The 26262-nt window shown below is 43.8% G+C and overlaps 2 protein-coding genes across 4 annotated transcripts; one reads left to right on the forward strand and one right to left on the reverse strand.

Moving 5' to 3' along the window:
- Window positions 1–1273: 1273 nt before the first annotated feature.
- Window positions 1274–1597, forward strand: LOC118965047 (lithostathine-1-beta-like). Its single transcript, XM_036981788.1, has one exon. It carries the CDS (start codon window positions 1274–1276, stop codon window positions 1595–1597), a length of 324 nt encoding a protein of 107 aa, XP_036837683.1.
- A 13317-nt stretch (window positions 1598–14914) lies between these two features.
- Window positions 14915–21160, reverse strand: LOC110526672 (guanosine-3',5'-bis(diphosphate) 3'-pyrophosphohydrolase MESH1-like). 3 transcript variants are annotated; one of them, XM_036981148.1, is made up of 5 exons: window positions 20906–21002; window positions 20512–20551; window positions 20178–20233; window positions 19723–19963; window positions 14915–18712 (listed from the first exon to the last, which is right to left on the reverse strand). In XM_036981148.1, the coding sequence occupies exon 5, from the start codon at window positions 16415–16417 to the stop codon at window positions 15665–15667; it is 753 nt and encodes a 250-aa protein (XP_036837043.1). In that variant the 5' UTR covers window positions 16418–18712; window positions 19723–19963; window positions 20178–20233; window positions 20512–20551; window positions 20906–21002; the 3' UTR covers window positions 14915–15664. The 3 variants fall into 3 exon arrangements, with proteins under 3 accessions (XP_036837043.1, XP_036837045.1, XP_036837044.1); XM_036981150.1 differs by having other exon boundaries at window positions 18293–18712; window positions 20906–21013; XM_036981149.1 differs by lacking the exon at window positions 20512–20551 and having other exon boundaries at window positions 18293–18712; window positions 20906–21160.
- Window positions 21161–26262: the final 5102 nt, after the last annotated feature.

The raw sequence follows: 26262 nt of genomic DNA on the forward strand, positions 1-26262 counted from the left end.
TACTTATCCAAGTTGGATTGTTTAACCCAGCATTTTTAGAGTGTAGCCAGGCAAGAATAGGCCTACCAGTCCCAGAGACCCTGTAATGCTGATTGTAACCCTAAACCCCTACATTCGTATACAAAAAAATAGATGACACATACACACAATAAATCAAATGTATTTTTCACTCAGTGTGTCATTATGGAGTAGTTACCGGTTCCGCATCACCATTAAATGCATATTTATTTTTTAACAAGTAACCATTTTCATCTTTACAAATGCATGGCATTGCTTTATTCAATACAGTGAGATAACTCAATGTGACATATTCATGGTTTGCCAGTTCTACAAACAAAATGTATACAAAGTACTGTAGAATAAAGTAATAAGCGAATCACCTATTAAAATAAATCTTATTAAGTGGGCCTTTTCCTTGTGAGAGTTAAGAGTATAGAAAGTATATTCCACAGAGAAGCCATCTAACATCAATACATCTAAATCTTCAAATAAACTCTTTACAAAAGTGTGCGTCAACAGTTGCTCTGTTGTGTCACCCTGTGTTAAAAGAAGAGAAGTATCAAACCTCTGATGGAAGAGCTCATCTAGGTCTCCCTCAAGTGCTGGGTTGGTCCCCCTTGGTCCTCTCATCACCTGCACTGCCCACACAAAGTATTCCTGAACATGCTATGCCATCCAACCTGGCAACCACAATACAGAATAAATATAAGATATGGGGGGGTAGATAAAGATATGGACAGTCAGACAACCAGAGAGGGAAGCAAGCAAGTGAAGAGAAGCAAAGAGCCAGATAGAGAGAGAGATAAAGTAAGATGATGTCAGTTTATTGTGTAGTATGACATTCTATGCCATTTGACTGCAGTTCAGTTGGTTGGATCAAGATGGCTGAATAAAGACAGAGACAGACACATAAAGATAGACAAACAGATGAAGAGCACGCGAGGGAGAGGGAGAGAAACAAGAGAGAGAGAGAGAAAGAGAGAAACAATCAGGGTGTCCCCCCACGTGGCCAATGGCCCACCTTTTGGCCGCAGCCATCCTATTTCCCAAGTAAAAATACCCTTTGAATGACCAAAACATCACCCATAATATTTTTACACTATTAAAATGCTCAGAATTGGTCAGGAAAGGAGAACTCAGCATTTAGGATTTGTGCAGCAGATCAGCCTGCTGAGAACAGTGTCATTGTATGGCAAGGCAAATGGTATGATAAGGCGTGGAGTGATAAAAACATATATTCTGCTACAAGGAGAAGCTGATCCTGGTTCAGGAGATGAAGACGTGGGAGGAGGCTCTGGAGTACTGCAGGGGTCACTACACCGACCTCCCCAGCCTACTCTCTAAGACTGAACATCTCCAGGCCCAGAGCAAGATAGAGGGTGCCCAGACCGACCATGTGTGGACGGGTCTGATCTTCCTGGCCAGAGAATGGCTCTGGGTGAACGGGGACCACCTGGAGTACCAGGCCTGGTCTGGCGGGAAGCTGCCCCACTGCCCCGCTCAATACCTCCACTGTGGGACCCTGACCAGAGATGGAGAGCACTGGGGAACCAGGAACTGTGAGGAGAGAAGGAACTTCCTCTGCTACAGAGCGTGAGCCCCAGAGGAGAGAGATATTACTGTAGTAGATATGATTATCTATGGATGTTCTCTACTTATTACTAGTTAACACTGTGATTGATTATTCACTCTATTTACTTGTTGGAGAATATTAACCTATTGGGTGTGTGTTTTCTACAATAGTCTATTATTACTGTATCTATAGATGCTGTGGTTATAATAGTGTGTGACTTGTGAGTTTTGATTTACATTTAATTGAGTTGGGAATTAAAATAGTTTTTTTAAACATGTCATTCGATTTAGGTGGAGTAACAAAATAAACAAGAAATCACAAAATTCCTTCAGGTTGATGACTTTTTGCAAATCCAATCAGTTTTCCACTTAATCATGTTCTGAATGAAAAACATAGATTATTATTATTTTTTTATTTTTTTATTACATGGAAACAAAATTGAATCAACCAGTTTGTGTACAGTGGGAAGTCACCTAGCTCACATGATGTTTCATAATTATATAACATGATAAAAGAGTAAGAATGCTAAGATGCTGCTGTATGCTAGTTACTAGCATCTTGTTGGTACATGTAAACTCCACGTTAAAGCCTTCTTCAGCCTGTAGGCCTAAGTCTGTGTATCATTACTATTAGCTCAGACAGTAATAGTAGATCTGAACGTACATATCATGTATTGTATATCATGTCATGAAACTGACTGTTTGTATGAAATAAACAATTGACATAGACAATATTCCTTCTCATTTGTATTGGTGCACCTACAGTGCCTTCTGGAAGTATTCATACCCCTTGACTTTTTCCAAATGTTGTTGTGTTGCAGCCTGAAATTAAAATGGATGAAGATAAGATTTTTTGTCACCGGCCTACACACAATACAATACCCGATAATGTCAAAGTGGAATGATGTTTTTTACATTTTTACTAATTCATAAAAACTAAAAGCTGAAATGTCTTGAGTCAATAAGTATTCAACCCCTTGTTATGGCAAGCCTAAATAAGTTCAGGAGTATGTACACTACCGTTCAAAAGTTTAGGATTACTTAGAAATGTCCTTGTTTTTGAAAGAAATGCACATTTTGTTGTCCATTAAAATAACATCAAATTGATCAGAAATACAGTGTAGACATTGTTAATGTTGTAAATGACTACTGTAGCTGGAAACGGCTGATTTTTAATGGAATATCTACATAGGTGTACAGAGGCCCATTATCAGCAACCATCACTCCTGTGTTCCAATGGCACGTTGTGTTAGCTAATCCAAGTTTATCATTTAAAAAGGCTAATTGATCATTAGAAAACCTTTTTGCGATTATTTTAGCACAGCTGAAAACTGTTGTTCTGATTAAAGGAGCAATAAAACTGGCCTTCTTTAGACTAGTTGAGTATCTGGAGCATCAGCATTTGTGGGTTCGATTACAGGCTCAAAATGGCCAGAAACAAAGACCTTTCTTCTGAAACTCGTCAGTCGATTCTTGTTCTGAGAAATTAAGGCTATTCCATGCGAGAAATTGCCAAGAAACTGAAGATCTCATTCAACGCTGTTTACTACTCCCTTCACAGAACAGCGAAAACTGGCTCTAACCAGAATAGAAAGAAGAGTGGGGGGGGGGGCCGGTGCACAACTGAGCAAGAGGAAAAGTACATTAGAGTGTCTAGTTTGAGAAACAGACGCCTCACAAGTCCTCAACTGGCAGCTTTATTAAATAGTACCCTCAAAACACCAGTCTCAACATCAACAGCGAAGAGGCGACTCCGGGATGCTGGCCTTCTGTGCTTAACAAGTAACATAATAAGTTGCATGGACTCACTATGTGTACAATAATAGTGTTTAACATGGTTTTTGACTATCTCAACTCTGTACCTCACACATACAATTATCTGTAAGGTCCCAACATGTTATGGGAATGCTTGTAATTGTTAAGGACTGGGGAGTTTCTCCAGGATAAAAAATAAATAAACAGAATGCAGCTAACCACAGGCAAAATTCTAGAGGAAAACCTGGTACAGTCTGCTTTCCATCAGACACTGGGAGATGAATTGACCTTTCAACAGGACAATAACCTAAAACACAAGGCCAAATCTACACTGGAGTTGCTTACCAAGAAGACAGTGAATATTCCTGAGTGGCCGATCTACAGTTTTTACTTAAATCTACTTGAAAATCTACGGCAAGTCCTGAAAATGTTTGTCTAGCAATGATCAACAACCAATTTGAAAGAGCTTAAAGAATTTTTAAAAGAATAATGGGAAAATGTTGCACAATCCAGGTGTGGAAAGCTCTTAGAGATTTACCCAGAAAGACTCACAACTGTAATCGCTTCCAAAGGGGATTCTGACATGTACTGACTCATGTAAATTAGATATTTCTGTATTTCATTTTTAATACATTTAAAAAAATGTATTCTAAAAACATAATTTCACTTTGTCATTATGGGGTATTGTGTGTAGATGGGTGAGGAAAAAAATGATTTAAAACATTTGGAATTTAGGCTGTAATACGTGAAAATGTGGAACAAGTCTAGGGGGATGAATACTTTCTGAAGGCATCGTTGGGCTTTACCAGCTCCCTACTGTGAATCACAACGTTGGACAAAATACATCACATAATACATGAAAATTGGTGTATAGTAATGACCAACAACCAGAGCGTGAAACATTTAAAAAATAATAATAATATAATTTGTCATTATAGGGTATTATGTGTAGATGGGTGAGACAAACTATTGAATCCCTTTTGAGTTCAGGCTGTAGCACAACAAAATGTGGAATAAGTCAAGGGGTATGAATACTTTCTGGCACAGTAGCAACAGATATGTCAAGGAAATAAATGGCAGAACATTTCGTTGAGAGAGCACACATTCTCGCTGATAACCTGTCATGTGCCATGAAATACGATATGCCTGAAATAATTAAAATAGTTACTACATATTTACACGGTTTATGGTTACAAAAAGATGTCATCCAAAATCCACCTGAAGGAAACATAGAACTGACAATAACTGAACATCTTTTACAATTAGTAGTGAACCTGTGATGATATTATTAGACCACTGTTGAATTGATAGGACATTAACATATACAACAATATTTTACATCATTCTGATGATTCCAATTGAATTGAACTAATTTCTAACCTAGAATACTCATATATCAATTTTTTTTTGTAATGAAGTGTTAACATCTGTGTCTGTGATTCTTGGCATATTTTTCTTTATTGGATGTACTGATATAGAGAGGAATGAAAGTTTAAAGGTGCAGGGTGAGTTTTGAAACCCCGCCAAGTTGGGCAATGTGTGGTCCGACATCGGCAGCACTACCACATGAGCAGACTCTGGCACAAATATCAATGCTTTTACTGTGCCCCTATCCAGGGAATAGCAGTCGTGGAAAAAGTACCCAATTGTCATGCTTGAGTAAATGTAAAGATACCATAATAGAAAATGACCCATTAGTCACCCAGTAAAATAATACTTGAGAAAAAGTCTAAAAGTATTTGGTTTTAAATATACTTAAGTATCAAAAGTAAATGCAATTGCAAAAATGTACTTCAGTATCAAAAGTATAAATAATTTCAAATTCCTTATATTAAGCAAACCAGATGGCACAGTTGTTCATGTTCTTAAAACGTTGTATGTGTATGGGGAAATGTATGGAGTAAAACGTATATTACTTCCTTAAGGAATCTAGTAAAGTAAAAGTAGTCAAAAATATAAATTGTAAAGTACAGATGCCCCAAAAACGACTTTAGTAGGGGTCTTTTTGCCCTCAGAACAGCCTCAATTTGTCAGGGCATGGACTCTACAAGGTGTCAAAAGCGTTCCACATGGATGCTGGCCCATGTTGGCTCCAATACTTACCACAGTTGTGTCAAGTTGGCTGGATGTCCTTTGGGTGGTGGACAATGTTCCCTCCACAGGGGCGCAGATGCATATCTCTTCCAGGACTGTTGTGCAGAAGAAATGCCAGGCTGTGCAGAGACACAAGATTGAAAGTTCTCCACATTAGTTTGCACTATAAACAGTGTCGATTTTAGCATATAAATCTTGGTGGGGCAACCGCAAAAAAAAAAGATGTTTGATGCATGCCAGCAAAGCCACAACACTAAACAATACATTAATTGCACTATAACGGCGACAAGAGGTGCCCAAAAACATTCAGAGCCTACATAAAGCTGTCCCAACAGCAGAGTCATTGGCCACAGAAATGACGTCAAATCATGTTATATGTACAGCAGCTTTGATTGGACTGATCATATCAACATCTTACTTCATGAATCAAGTCTACTGGAAAATCATTTTTAGTCCTTGTCATAGGAAGAGATATAATGAAGAGAAAATATAGATAAAACTTATCAGTGCTCATCGGCCATTGGACATAAACATTACACAAGCTGGAAATCGCAAAATCAACAATGAGTTGTTTGGAAGGAATCGGTGACAGTGGCTAACTGCAAGCATTGCAACTGGGAAGTCAGCACAATGGAGTGAATCCTTACCACCGCTACACTTGGCTATCAGCGGAGCCTTGTCTGGCAGCAAAACAATTCATTCAGCCTCATTTACTGCCTTTTTAAAAACATACCTGATATGGCTGACCATATCTCCCTGGCATATTACATAATTTATGCAGCAGCATAAAATACATTTTTGGACTCACCTTGTTGTGCGCGGCGGTCCTTCTTTGGCAAATTTTGTCATCAAAGAAAAAGATTTACAATTCCCAGTTGGATGACCGTTCAAAACGTATGTTCCCAGTCTGACTTCCCAGTTGGATGACCGTTCAAAACTTATTTTCCCAGTCGGACTTCCCAGTTGGATGACCGTTCAAAACGTATTTTCCCAGTCTGACTTCCCAGTTGGATGACCGTTCAAAACGTATGTTCCCAGTCTGACTTCCCAGTTGGATGACCGTTCAAAACGTATGTTCCCAGTCTGACTTCCCAGTTGGATGACCGTTCAAAACGTATGTTCCCAGTCTGACTTCCCAGTTGGATGACCGTTCAAAACGTATTTTCCCAGTCTGACTTCCCAGTTGGATGACCGTTCAAAACGTATATTCCCAGTCTGACTTCCCAGTTGGATGACCGTTCAAAACGTATGTTCCCAGTCTGACTTCCCAGTTGGATGACCGTTCAAAACGTATGTTCCCAGTCTGACCTCCCAGTTGGATGACCGTTCAAAACGTATGTTCCCAGTCGGACTTCCCAGTTGGATGACCGTTCAAAACGTATGTTCCCAGTCTGACTTCCCAGTTGGATGACCGTTCAAAACGTATGTTCCCAGTCTGACTTCCCAGTTGGATGACCGTTCAAAACGTATGTTCCCAGTCTGACTTCCCAGTTGGATGACCGTTCAAAACGTATGTTCCCAGTCTGACTTCCCAGTTGGATGACCGTTCAAAACGTATGTTCCCAGTCTGACTTCCCAGTTGGATGACCGTTCAAAACGTATGTTCCCAGTCTGACTTCCCAGTTGGATGACCGTTCAAAACGTATTTTCCCAGTCGGACTTCCCAGTTGGATGACCGTTCAAAACGTATGTTCCCAGTCTGACTTCCCAGTTGGATGACCGTTCAAAACGTATGTTCCCAGTCTGACTTCCCAGTTGGATGACCGTTCAAAACGTATGTTCCCAGTCGGACTTCCCAGTTGGATGACCGTTCAAAACGTATGTTCCCAGTCGGACTTCCCAGTTGGATGACCGTTCAAAACGTATTTTCCCAGTCGGACTTCCCAGTTGGATGACCGTTCAAAACGTATTTTCCCAGTCTGACTTCCCAGTTGGATGACCGTTCAAAACGTATTTTCCCAGTCGGACTTCCCAGTTGGATGACCGTTCAAAACGTATGTTCCCAGTCTGACTTCCCAGTTGGATGACCGTTCAAAACGTATGTTCCCAGTCTGACTTCCCAGTTGGATGACCGTTCAAAACGTATGTTCCCAGTCGGACTTCCCAGTTGGATGACCGTTCAAAACGTATGTTCCCAGTCGGACTTCCCAGTTGGATGACCGTTCAAAACGTATTTTCCCAGTCTGACTTCCCAGTTGGATGACCGTTCAAAACGTCTGTTCCCAGTCTGACTTCCCAGTTGGATGACCGTTCAAAACGTATGTTCCCAGTCGGACTTCCCAGTTGGATGACCGTTCAAAACGTATTTTCCCAGTCGGACTCCCCAGTTGGATGACCGTTCAAAACGTATGTTCCCAGTCGGACTTCCCAGTTGCAATGCTTGCGGTTATCCACTGTCACGGATTCCTTCCAAACAACTCATTGTTGAATTTGAATTTCCAACTTGTTGTGTAATGTTTATGTCCAATGGCTGATGAGCACCGATACGTTTTATCTATATTTTTTCTTCATTATTTTGCGATCGGAGGCCGAGCAGTTGCCATACCAGGCAGTGATGCAACCAGTCACGATGCTCTCGATTGAGCAGCTATGGAACCTTTTGAGGATCTGAAGACCCATGTCAAATCTTTTCAGTCTCCTGAGGGGGAATAGGTTTTGTCGTGCCCTCTTCACGACTGTCTTGGAGTGCTTGGACCATGTTAGTTTGTTGGTAATGTGGACATCAAGGTACTTGAAAATCTCAACCTGCTCCACCGCAGCCCCGTCGATGGGAATGGGGGAGTGCTCGGTCCTCTTTTTCCTGTAGTCCACACAATCATCTCCTTTGTCTTCATCACTTTGAGGGAGACGTTGTTGTCCTGGCACCACATGGCCAGGTCTCTGACCTCCTCCCTATAGGCTGTCTCGTCGCTGTCTGTGATCAGGCCTACCGCTGTTGTGCCACCGGCAAAATTAATGATGGTGTTGGAGTCATGCCTGGCAGTACAGTTATGAGTGAACAGGAACTACAGGAGAGGACTGAGCACGCACCCCTGAGGGGCCCCAGTATTGAGGCGCAGCGTTGCAGATTTGTTGTTACCTACCCTTACCACCTGGGGGCGGACCATCAGGAAGTCCAGAATCCAGTTGCAAAGGGAGGTGTTTAGTCTCAGGGTCCTTAGCTTATTGATGAGCTTTGAGGACACTATGGTGTTGAACCTAGTGAATGAATAGCATTCTCACATAGGTGTTCCTTTTGTCCAGGTGGGAAAGGGCAGTGTGGAGTGCAATAGAGATTGCATCATCTGTGGATCTGTTGGGATGCAAATCGGAGTGGGTCGAAGTGTCTGGGATAATGGTGTTGATGTGAGCCATGAACACCCTTTCAAAGCACTTCATGGCTACAGACGTGAGTGCTACAGGTCACTAGTCATTTAGGCAGGTTACCTTATTGTTCTTGGGCACAGGCACTATGGTGGTCTGCTTAAAACATGTTGGTATTACAGACTCGGACAGAGAGAGGTTGAAAATGTCAGTGAGGACACTTGCCATTTGGTCAGCGCATGCTCGCAGTACACGTCTTGGTAATCCGTCTGGCCCCGCGGCCTTGTGAATGTTCAAAGATCTTACTCACATCGGCTGTGGAGAGCGTGATCACACAGTCTTCCTGAACAGCTGGTGCTCTCATACATGTTTGAGTGTTATTTGCCTTGAAGCGAGCATCGAAGTAGGTTAGCTCGTCTGGTAGGCTCGTGTTACTGGGCAGCTCTCGGCTGTGCTTCCCTTTGTAGTCTGTAATGGTTTGCAAGCCCTGCCACATTCGACGAGCTTCAGAGCCGGTGTAGTACGATTCAATCTTTGTTCTGTATTGATGCTTTGCCGGTTTGATGGTTCATCGGAGGGCACAGAGGGATTTCTTATAAGCTTCCGGGTTAGAGTCCTGCTCCTTGAAAGCGGCAACTCTAGCCTTTAGCTCAGTGCGGATGTTGCCTGTAATCCATGGCTTCGGATTGGGGTATGTACGTACTGTCACTGTGGGGAAGACGTCATCGATGCAGTTATTGATGAATCCAATGACTGATGTGGTGTACTCCTCAATGCCATCGGAGGAATCTCAGAACATATTCTAGTCTGTGATAGCAAAACAGTCATGTAGCTTAGCATCTGCTTCATCTGACCACTTTTTTTATTGATCTAGTCACTGGTGCTTCCTGCTTTCATTTGAGCTTGTAAGCAGGAATCAGAAAGAAAGAATTATGGTCAGATTTGCCAAATGGAGTGTGAGGGAGAGCTTTGTATGTGTCTCTGTGTGTGGAGTAATGGTGGTCCAGAGTGTTTTCCCCTCTGGTAGCACATTTAACATGCTGATTGAAATTTGGTAAAACAGACTTAAGTTTCCCCGCATTAAAGTTCCCGGCTACTAGGAGCGCCTCCTCTGGGTGAACGTTTTCTTGTTTGCTTATGGCGGAATACAGCTCATTCAATGCTGTCTTAGTGCCAGCAGCATTGCATTTTGAGACAGTTTTGAACATGCAAATAAGCCAATAGGCAGAGGGGTAGCCTATATTTTCTAATTCTCTGTTTGGTACTAATAATTAATTGTATTTTGTAAAGTGGTTTCTTGCATCATACAACATAATACAATGCAATTTACAGTCACCGACTTGGCACATGGTGTTACAGACCAAGTAAAAAAGTTTGAATTCATGTTAAGCCCTTCATAATGTAAAAACGTTTTTAGAAGTCTCATGCAATGTAGGCCTGTATTGAACACCACATACAGACAGACTGTAGGCAATATCATAGAAATCAAATGCCATTTCCATGTGAAAATGTGATGGGATTTGCTCCATTGGTTTTGTTGGTAGGCCTACATTATGCTGAAATACAGTGTATTTAGAAAGTATTCAAACCCTCATCTACACACAATACCCCATAATGGCAAAGCAAAAACAGGTTTTTAAACATTTTAGCAAATGTATAATTCTTTACAAATTTAAATACCAAATTTACATAAGAATTCAGACCCTTTACTCAGTACTTTGTTGAAGCTCCATTACCAGCGATTACAGGCTCGAGACTTCTTGGGTATGACGCTATAAGCTTGGCAGACCTGTGTTTGGGGAGTTTCTCCAATTTTTCTCTGCAGATCCTCTCAAGCTCTGTCAGGTTGGATGGGGAGCGTCACTGCACAGCTATTTTCAGGTCTCTCCAGAGATGTTCAATCTTGTTCAAGTCCGGGCTCTCGCTGGGCCACTCAAGGACCTTCAGAGACTTGTCCCAAAGCCACTCCTGCGTTGTCTTGGCTGTGTGCTTAGGGTCATTGTCCTGTTGGAAGGTGAACCTTCATCCCACTCTGAGGTCCTGAATGATCTGGAGCAGGTTTTCATCAAGGGTCTCTTTCTGTACTTTGCTCCATTCACCTTTCCCTCGATGCTGACTAATCTCCCAGTCCCTGCCACTGACAAACATCCCCACAGCATGATGCTGCCACCACCATGCTTCAACGTAGGGATGGTGCCAGGTTTCCTACAGACGTGACGCTTGGCATTCAGTCCAAAGAGTTCAATCTTAGTTTCATCAGACCAGAGAATTTTGCTTCTCATGGTCGGAGAGTCTTTTAGGTGCTTTTGGTAACCAAGCAGGCTGTCATGTGCCTTTTACTGAGGAGTGGCTTCCATCTAGCCATTCTACCATAATTACCTGATTGGTGGAGTGCTGCAGAGATGGTTGTCCTGCTGGAAGGTTCTCTCATCTCCACAGAGTAACTCTGGAGCTCTGTCAGAGTGACCATCGGGTTCTTGGTCACCTCCTTGACCAAGGGCCTTCTCCCACGATTGCTCAGTTTGGCCGGGCAGCTAGCTCTAGGAATAGTCTTGGTGGTTCCAAACTTCTTCCATTTAAGAATGATGGAGGCCACTGTGTTCTTGGGGACCTTCAATGCTGCAGGAATGTTTTGGTACCCTTCCCCAGATCTGTGCCTTGACCCAATCCTGTCTCGGAGCTCAACGGACAATTATTTCGATCTCATGTCTTGGTTTTTACTCTGACATGCACTGTCAACTGTGGGACCTTATATGGACAGGTGTGTGTCTTTCCAAATCATGTCCAATCAATTGAATTTACCACAGGTGGACTCCAATCAAGTTGGAGAAATATCTCAAGGATGACCTATGGAATACTTATGTAAATCAATTAGTTCTGTTTTTACATTTGTTATAAATTAGAAAATCCTGTTTTCGCATTGTCATTATGGGGTATTGCGTGTAGATTGTTTAGGGGGAAAAACATTTTTAAAATCGGTTTTAAATTAAGGCTGTAACATAACAAAATGTGGAAAAAGTCAAGGGGTCTGAATACTTTCCTCTCACAGGTTCAGAAGTCCAGCACTGCACTTATTTTCTGCTTCTTTAACTACATTTGTTTTAGTCTTCATCCTGAAATTCAAGAGCACTGTTTGATTGACATGGGTGTTTGTGGTGGAGGGAAAAAATATACTGTTTGTAAATGTAGAATTACAACCTATGGAATTTAGTAGATGAATGCCCGGTTTAGGGGACAATGTACACCATTGGTTTCGTGTTAAGAATATAATCTTTGGTCCAGCCCGTTATTTTACACAGATTACATTCCACGGTGCTTGTGGTTGTTACAATGACTATTACTGGACACAACTGTCAGATGAAACCGATTCATTTACTATTATTATTATTATTACGTTTATTTGATGGCCCCGAGGCTGGAATCAGATATATTGTATCAGATACAGTTAGCTAAGTTCATTTGGAGTATGTCAGTAACCAAACTACAACAACAACAAAGCGATACACAAGGACACTTCCCAGACAACAGGTTTCCCAGATCACCGTCTGTCTCGCCGTCCCCATCCTTCCGTGCCTTCCTCCCCCCTCTTTCTCTCTCCCTCCTTCCGTACCTTCCTCCCCCGTCTCTCTCCCTCCTTCCGTACCTTCCTCCCCCCTCTTTCTCTCTCCCTCCTTCCGTACCTTCCTCCCCCCTGTCTCTCTCCCTCCTTCCGTACCTTCCTCCCCCCTCTTTCTCTCTCCCTCCTTCCGTACCTTCCTCCCCCCTGTCTCTCTCCCTCCTTCCGTACCTTCCTCCCCCCTCTGTCTCTCTCCCTCCTTCCGTACCTTCCTCCCCCCTCTGTCTCTCTCCCTCCTTCCGTACCTTCCTCCCACCTCTGTCTCTCTCCCTCCTTCCGTACCTTCCTCCCCCCTCTGTCTCTCTCCCTCCTTCCGTACCTTCCTCCCCCCTCTGTCTCTCTCCCTCCTTCCGTACCTTCCTCCCCCCTCTGTCTCTCTCCCTCCTTCTGTACCTTCCTCCCCCCTCTGTCTCTCTCCCTCCTTCCGTATCTTCCTCGCCCCTCTGTCTCTCTCCCTCCTTCTGTACCTTCCTCCGCCCTGTGTCTCTCTCCCTCCTTCCGTACCTTCCTCCCCTTCTGTCTCTCTCCCTCCTTCCGTACCTTCCTCCCCCCTCTGTCTCTCTCCCTCCTTCCATACCTTCCTCCCCCCTCTGTCTCTCTCCCTCCTTCCATACCTTCCTCCCCCTCTGTCTGTCTCTCCCTCCTTCCTTACCTTCCTCCAGCTCTGTCTGTCTCTCCCTCCTTCCTCCCCCCTCTGTCTCTCTCTCCCTCCTTCCTCCCCCCTCTGTCTCTCTCCCCCTCTTTCCTTACCTTCCTCCCCCCTCTGTCTGTCTCTCCCTCCTTCCTCCCCCCTCTGTCTCTCTCTCCCTCCTTCCTTATCTTCCTCCCCCCTCTGTCTCTCCCTCCTTCCTCCCCCCTCTATCTGTCTCTGCCTCCTTCCTTACCTTCCTCCCCTCTGTCTCTCTCTCCCTCCTTCCTTAACTTCCTCCCCTCTGTCTGTCTCTCCCTCCTTCCATACCTTCCTCCCCCCTCTGTCTCTCTCCCTCCTTCCTCCCCCCTCTGTCTCTCTCTCCCTCCTTCCTTACCTTCCTCCCCTCTGTCTCTCTCTCCCTCCTTCCTTACCTTCCTCCCCTCTGTCTGTCTCTCCCTCCTTCCTTACCTTCCTCCAGCTCTGTCTGTCTCTCCCTCCTTCCTTACCTTCCTCCCCTCTGTCTGTCTCTCCCTCCTTCCTTACCTTCCTCCAGCTCTGTCTCTCTCTCCCTCCTTCCTTACCTTCCTCCCCCCTCTGTCTCTCCCTCCTTCCTCCCCCCTCTGTCTCTGCCTCCTTCCTTACCTTCCTCCCCTCTGTCTCTCTCTCCCTCCTTCCTTACCTTCCTCCCCTCTGTCTGTCTCTCCCTCCTTCCTTACCTTCCTCCCCTCTGTCTGTCTCTCCCTCCTTCCTTACCTTCCTCACCTCTGTCTGTCTCTCCCTCCTTCCATACCTTCCTCCCCCCTCTGTCTGGCTCTCCCTCATTCCTCCCCCCTCTGTCTCTCTCTCCCTCCTTCCTTAACTTCCTCCCCTCTGTCTGTCTCTCCCTCCTTCCATACATTCCTCCCCACTCTGTTTCTCCCTCCTTCCTCCCCCTCTGTCTGTCTCTCCCTCCTTCCATACCTTCCTCCCCCCTCTGTCTCTCTCTCCCTCCTTCCTCCCCCCTCTGTCTCTCTCTTCCTCCTTCCTCCCCTCTGTCTCTCTCTCCCTCCTTCCTTACCTTCCTCCCCTCTGTCTGTCTCTCCCTCCTTCCTTACCTTCCTCCCCTCTGTCTGTCTCTCCCTCCTTCCTTACCTTCCTCCCCTCTGTCTGTCTCTCCCTCCTTCCTTACCTTCCTCCCCTCTGTCTGTCTCTCTCTTCCTCCTTCCTCCCCCCTCTATCTGACTCTCCCTCCTTCCTTACCTTCCTCCCCTCTGTCTATCTCTCCCTCCTTCCTTACCTTCCTCCCCTCTGTCTGTCTGTCTCTCCCTCCTTCCTTACCTTCCTCCCCTCTGTCTGTCTGTCTCTCCCTCCTTCCTTACCTTCCTCCCCTCTGTCTGTCTGTCTCTCCCTCCTTCCTTACCTTCCTCCCCTCTGTCTGTCTCTCCCTCCTTCCTTATCTTCCTCCCCTCTGTCTGTCTCTCTCTTCCTCCCCCCTCTGTCTGTCTCCCCCTCCTTCCTTACCTTCCTCCCCTCTGTCTGTCTCCCTCCCTCCTTCCTTACCTTCCTCCCCTCTGTCTGTCTCTCCCTCCTTCCTTACCTTCCTCCCCTCTGTCTGTCTCTCTCCCTCCTTCCTTACCTTCCTCCCCCCTCTGTCTCTCCCTCCTTCCTCCCCTCTCTGTCTCTCCCTCCTTACTCCCCCCTCTGTTTCTCTCCCCCTCTCTCCCCCACTTTGTGATTTGATTTGCAGTTATTGTCAATTCTGTTTCCTTCAAGTGCATTTTGGATTACATCCTTTTGTAACCATAAACCATGTAAATAGTTCATATTTTCACTATTTCAGACACATATTTAATAGTACATGACAGGTTATCAATGTGTTGATGATCTCTCAATTAGATGTTCTGCTATCTATTATTATTTCTAGGTGCACCAATAAAAATGAGAAGGAAGGTCTTATCTTTGTCTAAGTTATTTATTTATTTCATACCAACAGTTGGTTTCCTTACATGATATTCAATACATGATGTGTACGTTCATATCTACTGTTACTGTTTCTCATTCTGATGGGGATGAATCAAAGAGGAAAACTGATTGGATTTGCAGAGTCATCAACCTGAAGGAATTCCGTGATTTCTTGTCTATATTATTTTACCCTACCTAAATCGAATGACATCGTAAAAAAAATAAGTTAATTACCAACTCAATTAAATGTTATCAAAACTAGACATTGAACTGACATCTGTGCCCAGTGTTATCTGTGCCCAGTGTTATGGTCTTTGTACACACAAAGCACCCACTATCATAAACACGGTATCTACAGGAACAAAAATAGTAGACTATTGTAGAAAACACACACAAAAATATATGTTTTATTGTCACATAGACCAGAAAGGTGCAGGAATTGTGTTGTTTTACAGGGTCAGCCATTGTAGTACGGCGCCACTGGAGCACAGTAGGGTTCAGTGTCCTGCTAAACGGCACATCAACAGATTTTTCACCTTTTCGGCTCAGATATTCCAACCAGCAATCTTTTGGTTACTGGCCCAACGCTCTACTCGCTAGGCTACCTGCCGCCCCGTGGGTTAAACCCAATAGGTTTATATGCATCAACAAGTAAATAGGGTGAATAACCAATCACAGCGTTAACTTGTAATAAGTAGAGAGCATCCATAGATAATCATATCTACTACAGTAATATCTCTCTCCTCTGGGGCTCACGCTCTGTAGCAGAGGAAGTTCCTCCTCTCCTCACAGTTCCTGGTTCCCCAGTGCTCTCCATCTCTGGTCAGGGTCCCACAGTGGAGGTATTGAGCGGGGCAGTGGGGCAGCTTCCCGCCAGACCAGGCCTGGTACTCCAGGTGGTCCCCGTTCACCCAGAGCCATTCTCTGGCCAGGAAGATCAGACCCGTCCACACATGGTCGGTCTGGGCACCCTCTATCTTGCTCTGGGCCTGGAGATGTTCAGTCTTAGAGAGTAGGCTGGGGAGGTCGGTGTAGTGACCCCTGCAGTACTCCAGAGCCTCCTCCCACGTCTTCATCTCCTGAACCAGGATCAGCTTCTCCTTGTAGCATAAGAAGGGGAGTGTCCGGGAGCAAAGCGAATCCATCCATCTCATATCCCACTGTACCATGACACAGTCCTCAATGCCACCAGCATTGTTTGGCTCTCCTGACTTCCAAAACCTAAATGCTGAGTTCTCTCCTCCTGACCATGTCCATCCTGTTGGGTCGTTAGCATCTCTGTGCAAACCAATCCAGGTCCAATCACCCCTTGAAATGGGAAGGAGCTGATATACTTCTTCCTGGTTGCTGATGAAGGCCAGGTCAGTGTAGTGCTCCTGACAGTACTGCTGAGCCTCTGACCAGGTCTTCTCTTCAGACACATAGTGATATTCTCTGAGTTTACCAGAGGCCACTGCACACAGAGCAGTGATGAGGAGACCAGTGAAGCTACTCTTCCTCTGCATGATGCCCCAGTGCTCAGTAGGTGTGGAGCGGAGCTGACCCCACTGCTGCTGCTGATATTATGAACCTGCTGCTACTCTACTGGCCCCCTCTCATGTGTCCACACAGCCCACCAATCAGAGTGCCTCCTTAATCTAGCCAACCAATCCATGGCTCTTCCTCATAGGTTTTCTGATTGGCCACATCCTCTTTCCTCGCCTTCTCTAAATGAATTGAAGGACAGCGTCAGAGGGGAGAGACTTTGAAAGTGGATGTGAAGATTCAGGGTAAGAAAATAGAGTAAGGGCCCTGTACACACATTGCCTAAAAAGGAACACCGCAGTCAAATAATGGCTGCATCTTTTAAGCAAATTCTACCCAGGAGCTTCAGAAAATCTCACGGTCCAAAGAACACGAATAAACTTGAACCAAAGTTGACATGTAAATCCCTCCAACAGAGAATCAGTAGTGAGTTCAGAGAACTCAATATTCTTGACCATATTTGATGCTACATATTTAACCTACATATTTAACCAGGGCTGTAGTGGTGCCTGGAGAAGTGGGTATACTCTCATTTTGCCAAAGGGCTCGTCCGGCGAAGGAAAGGCGCCCTGTGTGGAAATATATGAGAAACAGTGACACACTATGAATGACCTAAAATGTTGAATCCCATATTGGTCTTTCACAGTCAGACCAACCCATGCTGTACTGTGCAGTAGGCTAATAGTAGGCCTACTACTGAAACAGATAAATGAGGCTGCCAACTGAGTCACAAATTCACAGGTTTCAGATTTTTCCCCATTTCTGTAAGGTTTTCGTTCTGTTACACTTTTTCTTACAGAAAACAACGTAATTCTATTATCTAAGTCCATAACAATGCTTAAACCACATCAGGAGACCACTTTTGAGGTTTGAGTGTCAACTGTAAGTGCTGTTATTGTGAAGTGGAAATGTCTAAGAGCAACAACGGCTCAGCCGCGAAGTGGTAGGCCACAAGGCTCACAGAATAGGACCACCGAGTGCTGAAGGTATGGATAGTGCTAACTGTAAAGTTTTGTCAAGGAGGAATAATGGGGATATTTTTCATGGCTCGGCCAAGGCCCCTTGGTTCCAGTGAAGGGAAATCTTAACGGTACAGCATACAAAGAAATTCTATATGGTTCTGTGCCCCCCCCCCAAAGGATTTTCATTAACTTACACTAGACTTTTCCCCCCTTACTAGCTCTGACCTTATCTATGAAAAATCGACTTACTGTGACATGTAGTTCTCCCACCTAGCTATAGTATCTTAAGACGAATGCAATAACTAAGTCACTCTGGATAAGAGGGTCTGCTAAATGACTCAAATGTAAAATAAAATAAAATGGTGTAATTCATTTTTTTTATTGAGGGGATAAATATTACATGTATTTTCTACCCCATCTTTGATTGTCAGTATTAATGATACAAAAGGCAACAGATGCAATGTAGGTGATAAAACACATATCAGAATTCAGATGAGTCCTGCAAACTATGATTTACAAAAGTAACTGTGCTGGAAATGTTTAACGTTTGTGCTTTTCTAAGAACAAAAGTTCTCAGTTTCAAGGTCTCGGCTTAGAGAGAAGAAGCCTTGAGGTATTGGTCTGTCACATGTTATGAACCAGTACTGATCGGTCACATGTATGAAACAAAACAGTAATGATGAATGAATTATGCAAATATAACATGTCTGTGTATAGCCATATAGAAGACAACAGTTGGGACTGCCCCAGCAGAGCTCCTGATTGACATGTTCTATAGTGCATTGAGTTGGAACCTCTCCAGCGCGCTGATAATAAAGGATCATTCATTTAAGATTGACTTAAGTGTCCCTGGTGGTCATTTCCATGACATGGTGGTGAATTTCCACAACAGCCTTTCATCTTCACAAAATTATGCATATCTTTGCTTTATTCAATACGAGAAAACTCAAGGTGACATTGATGGTTTGCCAGTTCTACAGACAATGTATGCAAATTACTGTAGAATGAATGAATAATAAATTAGCCATAAAAAATAAATTCTTATGAGAGCTAAGAGTTTATTCAATGGAGAAGGCTCCTATTATGAAGACAATATGCTCAAATCTTTTCACATGAACTCTTTACAAAAGTGTGCAACAAGAGTTGCTGTGTTGTGCCACCCTGTATCAGAAGTAGAGAGGTGTCAAAGCTCAACCCCCCTCTGCTTGAAGAGCTCCTCTAGTTGTCTCTCCAGTGCTGGGTTGGTCCCCCTCAGTCCTCTCACTACCTGGGCTGCCCACACAAAGTACTCCTGAACACGCTCTGCCGACCAACCTGGCAACCACAACACAGATTTAAATATAAGATATGGGACAGGGGTAAAGAGAGGGACAGTCAGACAACGAGAGGGAAGTAAAGAGAAGCAATGAGCCAGAGAGATAATTAGAAAATAAAGATCAGTTTCCCCAGTTCAGAGAAATTGGTCATGGAGGTTGTTAGGTTTATGTCCCATCCTGCATCCTGATTCACCAGCTTCTAACCACTAGATGGTGCTGCTCTTGCTTTTTTTTTTTAAGAATCAGTCACTCACATTTGTGGCACAAATCCAATGCAAGTCAATGGTACCTATATTAGCATTTTCACACAGTAACATTGAGTTACAATATATATATATATTTTATAGATACTTTAGGATTTGGACATGACGCGTGAAAATGCTAATAAAGAAGCCATTTGCATGCATTGGATGTGCCAAAAATGCTAAAAAGTTAGCATTTGAAATGGTGGATAACAAAACCAAAGCATGGATTGTTGTCATACCTTGTCCATCGACTGCTTAGTCATTTAAGTTAACTTCTGACAACATTTACCATCCCGCAGTAGCGGCCATGATTTAGCAGCAGATGCATATAGCAGACATGATTTGAGAAGATAGATGACTAGATCAACAGAAAAGTGAGCCTGTCAGGTAATGATCTCCTACACTAGATCAACAGAAAAGTGAGCCTGTCAGGTAATGATCTCCTACACTAGATCAACAGAAAAGTGAGCCTGTCAGGTAATGATCTCCTACACAGCTTCTAGCCTAGTTAACGCAACGCTGTGCAGTTTTCCTTATTTTGACCACTTTCTCTCTCTGGCCTCCATTGACTTAGTCACACATTTTGGCCAACCTACAAGGGTAAAAACTCCAATAACCTTTGAACGGTGAAATGGGGTTTATATGATAGTGAAATGGGGTTTGGACCATTGGTTCTCTCATAGGATAACCAACACAATTAACATATTTTACACAGAGGGTCCAAAAATATGCTTTTTTGATTGGACACCCTACAATCAATCACCTGTAGGTGTGCAGCGGTTCAGGTCCCTCAGGTTGTACAGTTTGTCAGCCAGTTTGACCAGTTTGGCCTGGTGGCTGGCGTGAGGTGCATGTTCCACCTGCTGACGTTTCCTCTCATGCTTGGGTAGCGCCTTATCATCTGTCACTTCCTGAACAATTCGAGACACCGTTTGCCCAAAGATGGCCTGTAGTTCTCCTATGCTGGTGTCAGTGTCCTCCACTGTGTCATGGAGCAAAGCTGCCTGAGGACAGTTGGAAAACACAAATATCAGTCATGACCTTCCTGTTAATAACACAAACTCGTAACACAAATGTTTAATGTTTTCATGAGCTTAACATTGCCCATTGACTCGTCTATACTTAATAATATAATTTCATTACGATTTAAAATATTGCCCTCCAGGAACAAGTATGCAAGAAAGTATTTTGAGTTTGTCTGATACATAAAACACTTACTTGCAAAACTTCAATGTCTGTGATCCCACCTTCATGGCTTAGGATCCTTGCCACACCTGCAAAATGATGAACACAGCAAATGTAAATGCAGATATCCATACACTGAAGTCCGAGCAGTGAGAGAGTTATTGCTAAGGACCTCTCTCAATAATGGACTAGAGGCTAACGTTACTCCTTATCGTCCAAGGACCTTGCATGTTTAGAGGCAAATTGGCCCTTGCAGCCAAAACCGCTAAATACTCAATCTAAACATGAATCAATTCTCAATTACAGTACATTTCTAGAAAAACTTTTATATCAAAAATAATTTTCCAAATACAAAACACACACTTACTGTGCACTGTTAACAGATTAACAGATGCAGCTGACAGCATCTTTCAGTGACAACAGATGCAGACAGCTAATTAGCACATGAACGCCTGTCTTCAGTAAACAAGCGCTGTACCATGGAGATGAGACCGTGGGAACACTTACCCTAAACAAAAGTGTGTAGTGCTTTTACCTTTTGTGTTAATAATTTTTAAAAAAACGTCTAGCTAATATGAAATATATGTTCCTTGTGTTTCCAAAACCGTACCGCAAAATATGTTTTAACGTTCAGAACAAGCCCCGGTCAGAAGATTCTAGCTATCATCAATAGGCGCTAATGGTAGCTAGTTAAGTCCTTATGCCATTCATAGACGTTAACTAGCTAGCATCTGTTAAGATTGTTTTTATAACAACTGTACCTATTGGGTGGTTGATATATGGCGTTTGTTCAGCGTCTTTACGTCGTTGATTGCGGTGCTTTTCAGCAGCGAAGTTGACAGTCTCCAACAGAATGACCGCTTCTGAACTCATGCTGTAAAAATAGTTTCTCACACTACAGACGGCACATTATTACCAACGTTTGGTCGCAGATCTCACCCGTCATTTGTGCGTCAGTGCCTTCTCTTTAAATGTCCGTAGTCAGACAAAGTCTCGCAACATTCCATCCGCTTCCACTGAAGCAAGGATAACATATTGCATTGGGATAAATTGTGTGCCTCCTTGCGAAACAATATAAATACGAATGAGCCTTACCTTTATATATATATTTTAGCAGTATTCCTTTCTAGGGAGGTTTTCCAAGCCACCGTGCCTCTACACCTGCATTGCTTGCTGTTTGTGGTTTTAGGCTGTGTTTCTGTATAGCACTTTGAGATATCAGCTGATGTAAGAAGAGCTTTATAAATAGATTTGATTTGATTCATAATAGAGCGTAAATCAATACTTAGTCCTAATGTCCATGTGTTCATTAGAGACAAGAACGTTTTTGCATAAAGTCCCCATTATGAGCAGGGGTTTGTTTGAATGTCATGATCAGGGGCTGGATTTGTCTAGGAAGCAGAGACTTGTGGACATGTGGATGAACGGGTAGGCTACCCCCAGTAGTACATACCAGGCCTGGACCTCCCCCGCCCAGCGACCCTGATCAGAGAGGTAGAGCACTGGCGAACAAGGGACTGTCAGGAGGGAAGGAACTTTATCTGCTGCGTAAAGTGATTTGGTAAGTCATCATTTGAGACCCAATCATTGATCCAAATCAGGAAAAATCTATGCCAAAATGTTGTAATAGGGTTATGATTATAGGGGGGGGGGGGATTATTGTCAGAAAGAAGTTGCAAAAATGTAAAAGTTTGCCAAAAACAAGGATCAACTTGATCAGTGTTTTGCCATCAAAACATGTATTTTAGACATCTTTTTTTAATGTGTGTTTTCCTATGTAAGGAGGACATCTAAATTGTTTTTAGTAGTATTTTGTTTGACCTTTCTGACTACATTTGAAAAGATAACCAAATACTTCCTTTACCTACCCTGCCTTTCTAAGGTCTTCGAAAGCCAAGTTAACTAACAGATTACCGACCATTTCGAATTCCACTGTACTTTCTCCGCTATGCAATCTGGTTTCAGAGCTGGTCATGGGTGCACCTCAGCCACGCTCAAGGTCCTAAACGATATCATAACCGCCATCGATAAGAGACATTACTGTGCAGCCGTATTCATCGACCTGGCTAAGGCTTTCGACTCTGTCAATCACAACATTCTCATTAGCAGGCTCAACAGCCTTGGTTTCTCAAATGATTGCCTCGCCTGGTTCACCAACTACTTCTCTGATAGAGTTCAGTATGTCAAATCGGTGGGCCTGTTGTCCGGACCTCTGGCAGTCTCTATGTGGTGCCATAGGGTTCAATTCTCAGGCCGACTCTCTTCTCTGTATACATCAATGATGTCGCTCTTGCTGCTGGTGATTCTTTGATCCACCTCTACGCAGACGACACCATTCTGTATACCTCTGGCCCTTCTTTGGACACTGTGTTAATTAACCTCCAAATGAGCTTTAATGCCATACAACTCTCCTTCCGTGACCTCCAACTGCTCTTAAATGCAAGTAAAACTAAATGCATGTTCTTCAACCGATCGCTGCCTGTGTAACAGTATAGACTTTACGCCCGTCCCCTCGCCCCGACCTGGGCGCGAACCAGGGACGCTCTGCACACGTCAACAGTCACCCTCGAAGCATCGTTACCAATTGCTCCACAAAAGCCGCGGTCCTTGCAGAGCGAGGGGAACCACTACTTCAAGGTCTGAGCAAGTGACGTCACCGATTGAAACGCCACTAGCGCGCACCACCGCTAACTAGCTAGCCATTCCACATCGGCTACACTTGCACCTGCCCGCCCGTCCAGCATCACTACTCTGGACGGTTCTGACTTAGAATATGTGGACAACTACAAATACCTAGGTGTCTGGTTAGGCTGTAAACTCTCCTTCCAGACTCACATTAAACATCTCCAATCCAAAATGAAATCTAGAATCGGCTTCCTATTTCGCAACAAAACATCCTTCACTCATGCTGCCAAACATACCCTCGTACAACTGACCATCCTACCGATCCTCGACTTCGGCGATGTCATTTACAAAATAGCCTCCAACACTCTACTCAACAAATTGGATGCAGTCTACAACAGTCCCATCCGTTTTGTCACCAAAGCCCCATATACTACCCACCACTGCGACCTGTATGCTCTCGTTGGCTGGCCCTCGCTTCATACTCGTCACCAAACCCACTGGCTCCAGGTCATCTACATGTTTTTGCTAGGTAAAGCCTCGTCTTATCTCAGTTCACTGGTCACCATAGCAGCACCCACCTGTAGCACGCACTCCAGCAGGTATATCTCACTGGTCACCCCCAAAGCCAATTCTTCCTTCGGCCGCCTCTCCTTCCAGTTCTCTGCTGCCAATGACTGGAACGAACTGCAAAAATCACTAAACCTGGAGACTCTTACCTCCCTCACTAGCTTTAAGCACCAGCTGTCAGAGCAGCTCACAGATCACTGCACCTGTACATAGCTCATCTGTAAATAGCCCATCCAATCTACCTCATCCCCATACTGTATTTATTTATTTATCTTGCTCCTTTGCACCCCAGTATCTCTACTTGCACATTCATCTTCTGCACATTCTACCATTCCAGAGTTTAATTGACATATTGTAATTACTTTGCCACCAAGGCCTATTTATTGCCTTACCTCTCTTATCCTACCTCATTTGCACATGCTGTATATATATTTTCTACTGTATTATTGATTGTATGTTTGTTTATTCCACGTGTAACTCTGTATTGTTGTATGTGTCGAACTGCTTTGCTTTATCTTGGCCAGGTCACAGTTGCATATGAGAACTTGTTCTCAACTAGCCTACCTGGTAAAATAAAGGTGAAATAAATAAATATCTTCTCACAGGTTCTATAAAAAGTCCAGCACTGCACCAGCAAAACACTCCAACACTAGCACAGACTGGAATATGTTCCGGGATTCATCCAATGGCATTGTGGAGTACACCACTTCAGTCATCTGCTTCATCAATAAGTGCATCGACGACGACGTCGTCCCCACAGTGACCGTACGTACAGGGCTTTGCAAAAGTAATCATCTCCCTTGGTGTTTTTCCTATTTTGTTGCATTACAACCTGTAATTTAAATAGATTTTTATTTGGATTTCATGTAACGGACATGCACAAAATAGTCCAAATTGGGGTAGTGAAATTTAAAAATAACTTGTTTAAAACAATTCTAAAAAATGTCAAACGTAAAAGTGGTGCATGCATATGTATTCACCCCCTTTGATATACCTGTATTAACTGCACCTGTTTGAACTCGTTACCTGTATAAAAGACATCTGTCCACACACTAAATCAAACAGACTCCAACCTCTCCACAATGGCCAAGACCAGAGAGCTGTGTAAGGACATCAGGGATAAAATTGTAGACCTGCATAAGGCTGGGATGGGCTACAGGACAATAGACAAGCAGCTAGGTGAGCAGGCAATAACTGTGGGCAAAATTATTAGAAAATGGAAGAAGTTCAAGATGAAGGTCAATCACCCTCGGTCTGGGGCTCCATGCAAGATCTCACCTCGTGGGGCATCAATGATCATGAGGAAGGTAAGGGATCAGCCCAGAACTACACGGCAGGACCTGGTCAATGACCTGAAGAGAGCTGGGATCATAGTCTCAAAGAAAACCATTAGTAACACACTACGCCATCATGGATTAAAATCCTGCAGCGCACGCAAGGTCCCCCTGCTCAAGCCAGCGCATGTCCAGGCCCGTCTGAAGTTTGCCAATGACCATCTGAATGATCCAGAGGAGGAATGGGAGAAGGTCATGTGGTCTGATGAGACAAAAACAGAGCTTTTTGGTCTGAACTCCACTCGCCGTGTTTGGAGGAAGAAGAAGGATGAGTACAACCCCAAGAACACCATCCAAACCGTGAAGCATGGAGGTGGAAACATCATTCTTTGGGGGTGCTTTTCTGCAAAGGGGACAGGACGACTGCACCGTATTGAGGGGAGGATGGATGGGGCCATGTATCGCGAGATCTTGGCCAACAACCTCCTTCCCTCAGTAAGAGCATTGAAGATGGGTCGTGGCTGGGTCTTCCAGCATGACAACGACCCAAAACACACAGCCAGGGCAACTAAGGAGTGGCTCCGTAAGAGGCATCTCAAGGTCCTGGAGTGGCCTAGCCAGTCTCCAGACCTGAACCCAATAGAAAATCTTTGAAGGGAGCTGAAAGTCCGTATTGCCCAGCGACAGCCCCGAAACCTGAAGGATCTGGAGAAGGTCTGTATGGAGGAGTGGGCCAAAATCCCTGCTGCAGTGTGTGCAAACCTGGTCAAGAACTACAGGAAATGTATGATCTCTGTAATTGCAAACAAAGGTTTCTGTACCAAATATTAAGTTCTGCTTTTCTGATGTATAAAATACTTATGTCATGCAATAAAATGAAAATTAATTACTTAAAAATCATACAATGTGATTTTCTGGATTTTTGTTTTAGATTCCGTTTCTCATAGTTGAAGTGTACCTATGATAAAAATGACAGACCTCTACATGCTTTGTAAGTAGGAAAACCTGCAAAATCGGCAGTGTATCAAATACTTGTTCTCCCCACTGTATATATTTACGCTCAGTGTGTCGTCTTGATCGCTGTTGAAAAGTTTGTTTCTTTTGTAGAATTGTCCGTCTCTCTCTCTCTGCCGTGGTCAGAATGGATACTTCAGAGTAACATTCAGCGATGTTGTTATAGAATAGATGTTTCGGCAGGTGTCGGTCTTGCCCTTCAATGATACCGAATTCCTAGCTGCAGACTAGTAATTAATATCAAAGACTTGTTCTTATTCTGTGGGTATCGATAGTCTAAGAGTTTAACCACGTGGGATGGTTAAAAGATTCAGCAGTCTGGTCTCAACCTTGGCCCTCTCGTTATTGAGGTAAGCTGGTCTGCAATCTTTGTCCTCTAGTAATTGAGAGAAACATGGTCTGTTCAGAAATTCTCAAAGTGGGGGTTTTATTCGGGAGTTGCAGAAAAGGCTGTCTCATGACGCAAGGTCCGAACTGGGCTCATGGGCGGTCCTCTGATTTAGTTAAACTCAAAAGGGAATTGGAGTTTCCTTCATTAAACAGTCCAAAATCACATTACACAATTTTACAAACAGTATCATTATCACTCATTCATCTTATACAACAATTAGATGTAAACCTCATATCTGAGGCTATTA

Source organism: Oncorhynchus mykiss, chromosome 6 (genome assembly GCF_013265735.2).
Source record: "Oncorhynchus mykiss isolate Arlee chromosome 6, USDA_OmykA_1.1, whole genome shotgun sequence".
In the NCBI taxonomy this organism is placed as follows: domain Eukaryota; kingdom Metazoa; phylum Chordata; class Actinopteri; order Salmoniformes; family Salmonidae; genus Oncorhynchus; species Oncorhynchus mykiss.

Coding starts and splice junctions, on each gene's coding strand:
- LOC118965047 (XM_036981788.1), top strand. CDS start 1,274: ATGAAGACGTGGGAGGAGGCTCTGGAGTACTGCAGGGGTCACTACACC.
- LOC110526672 (XM_036981148.1), bottom strand. CDS start 16,417: ATGCAGAGGAAGAGTAGCTTCACTGGTCTCCTCATCACTGCTCTGTGT.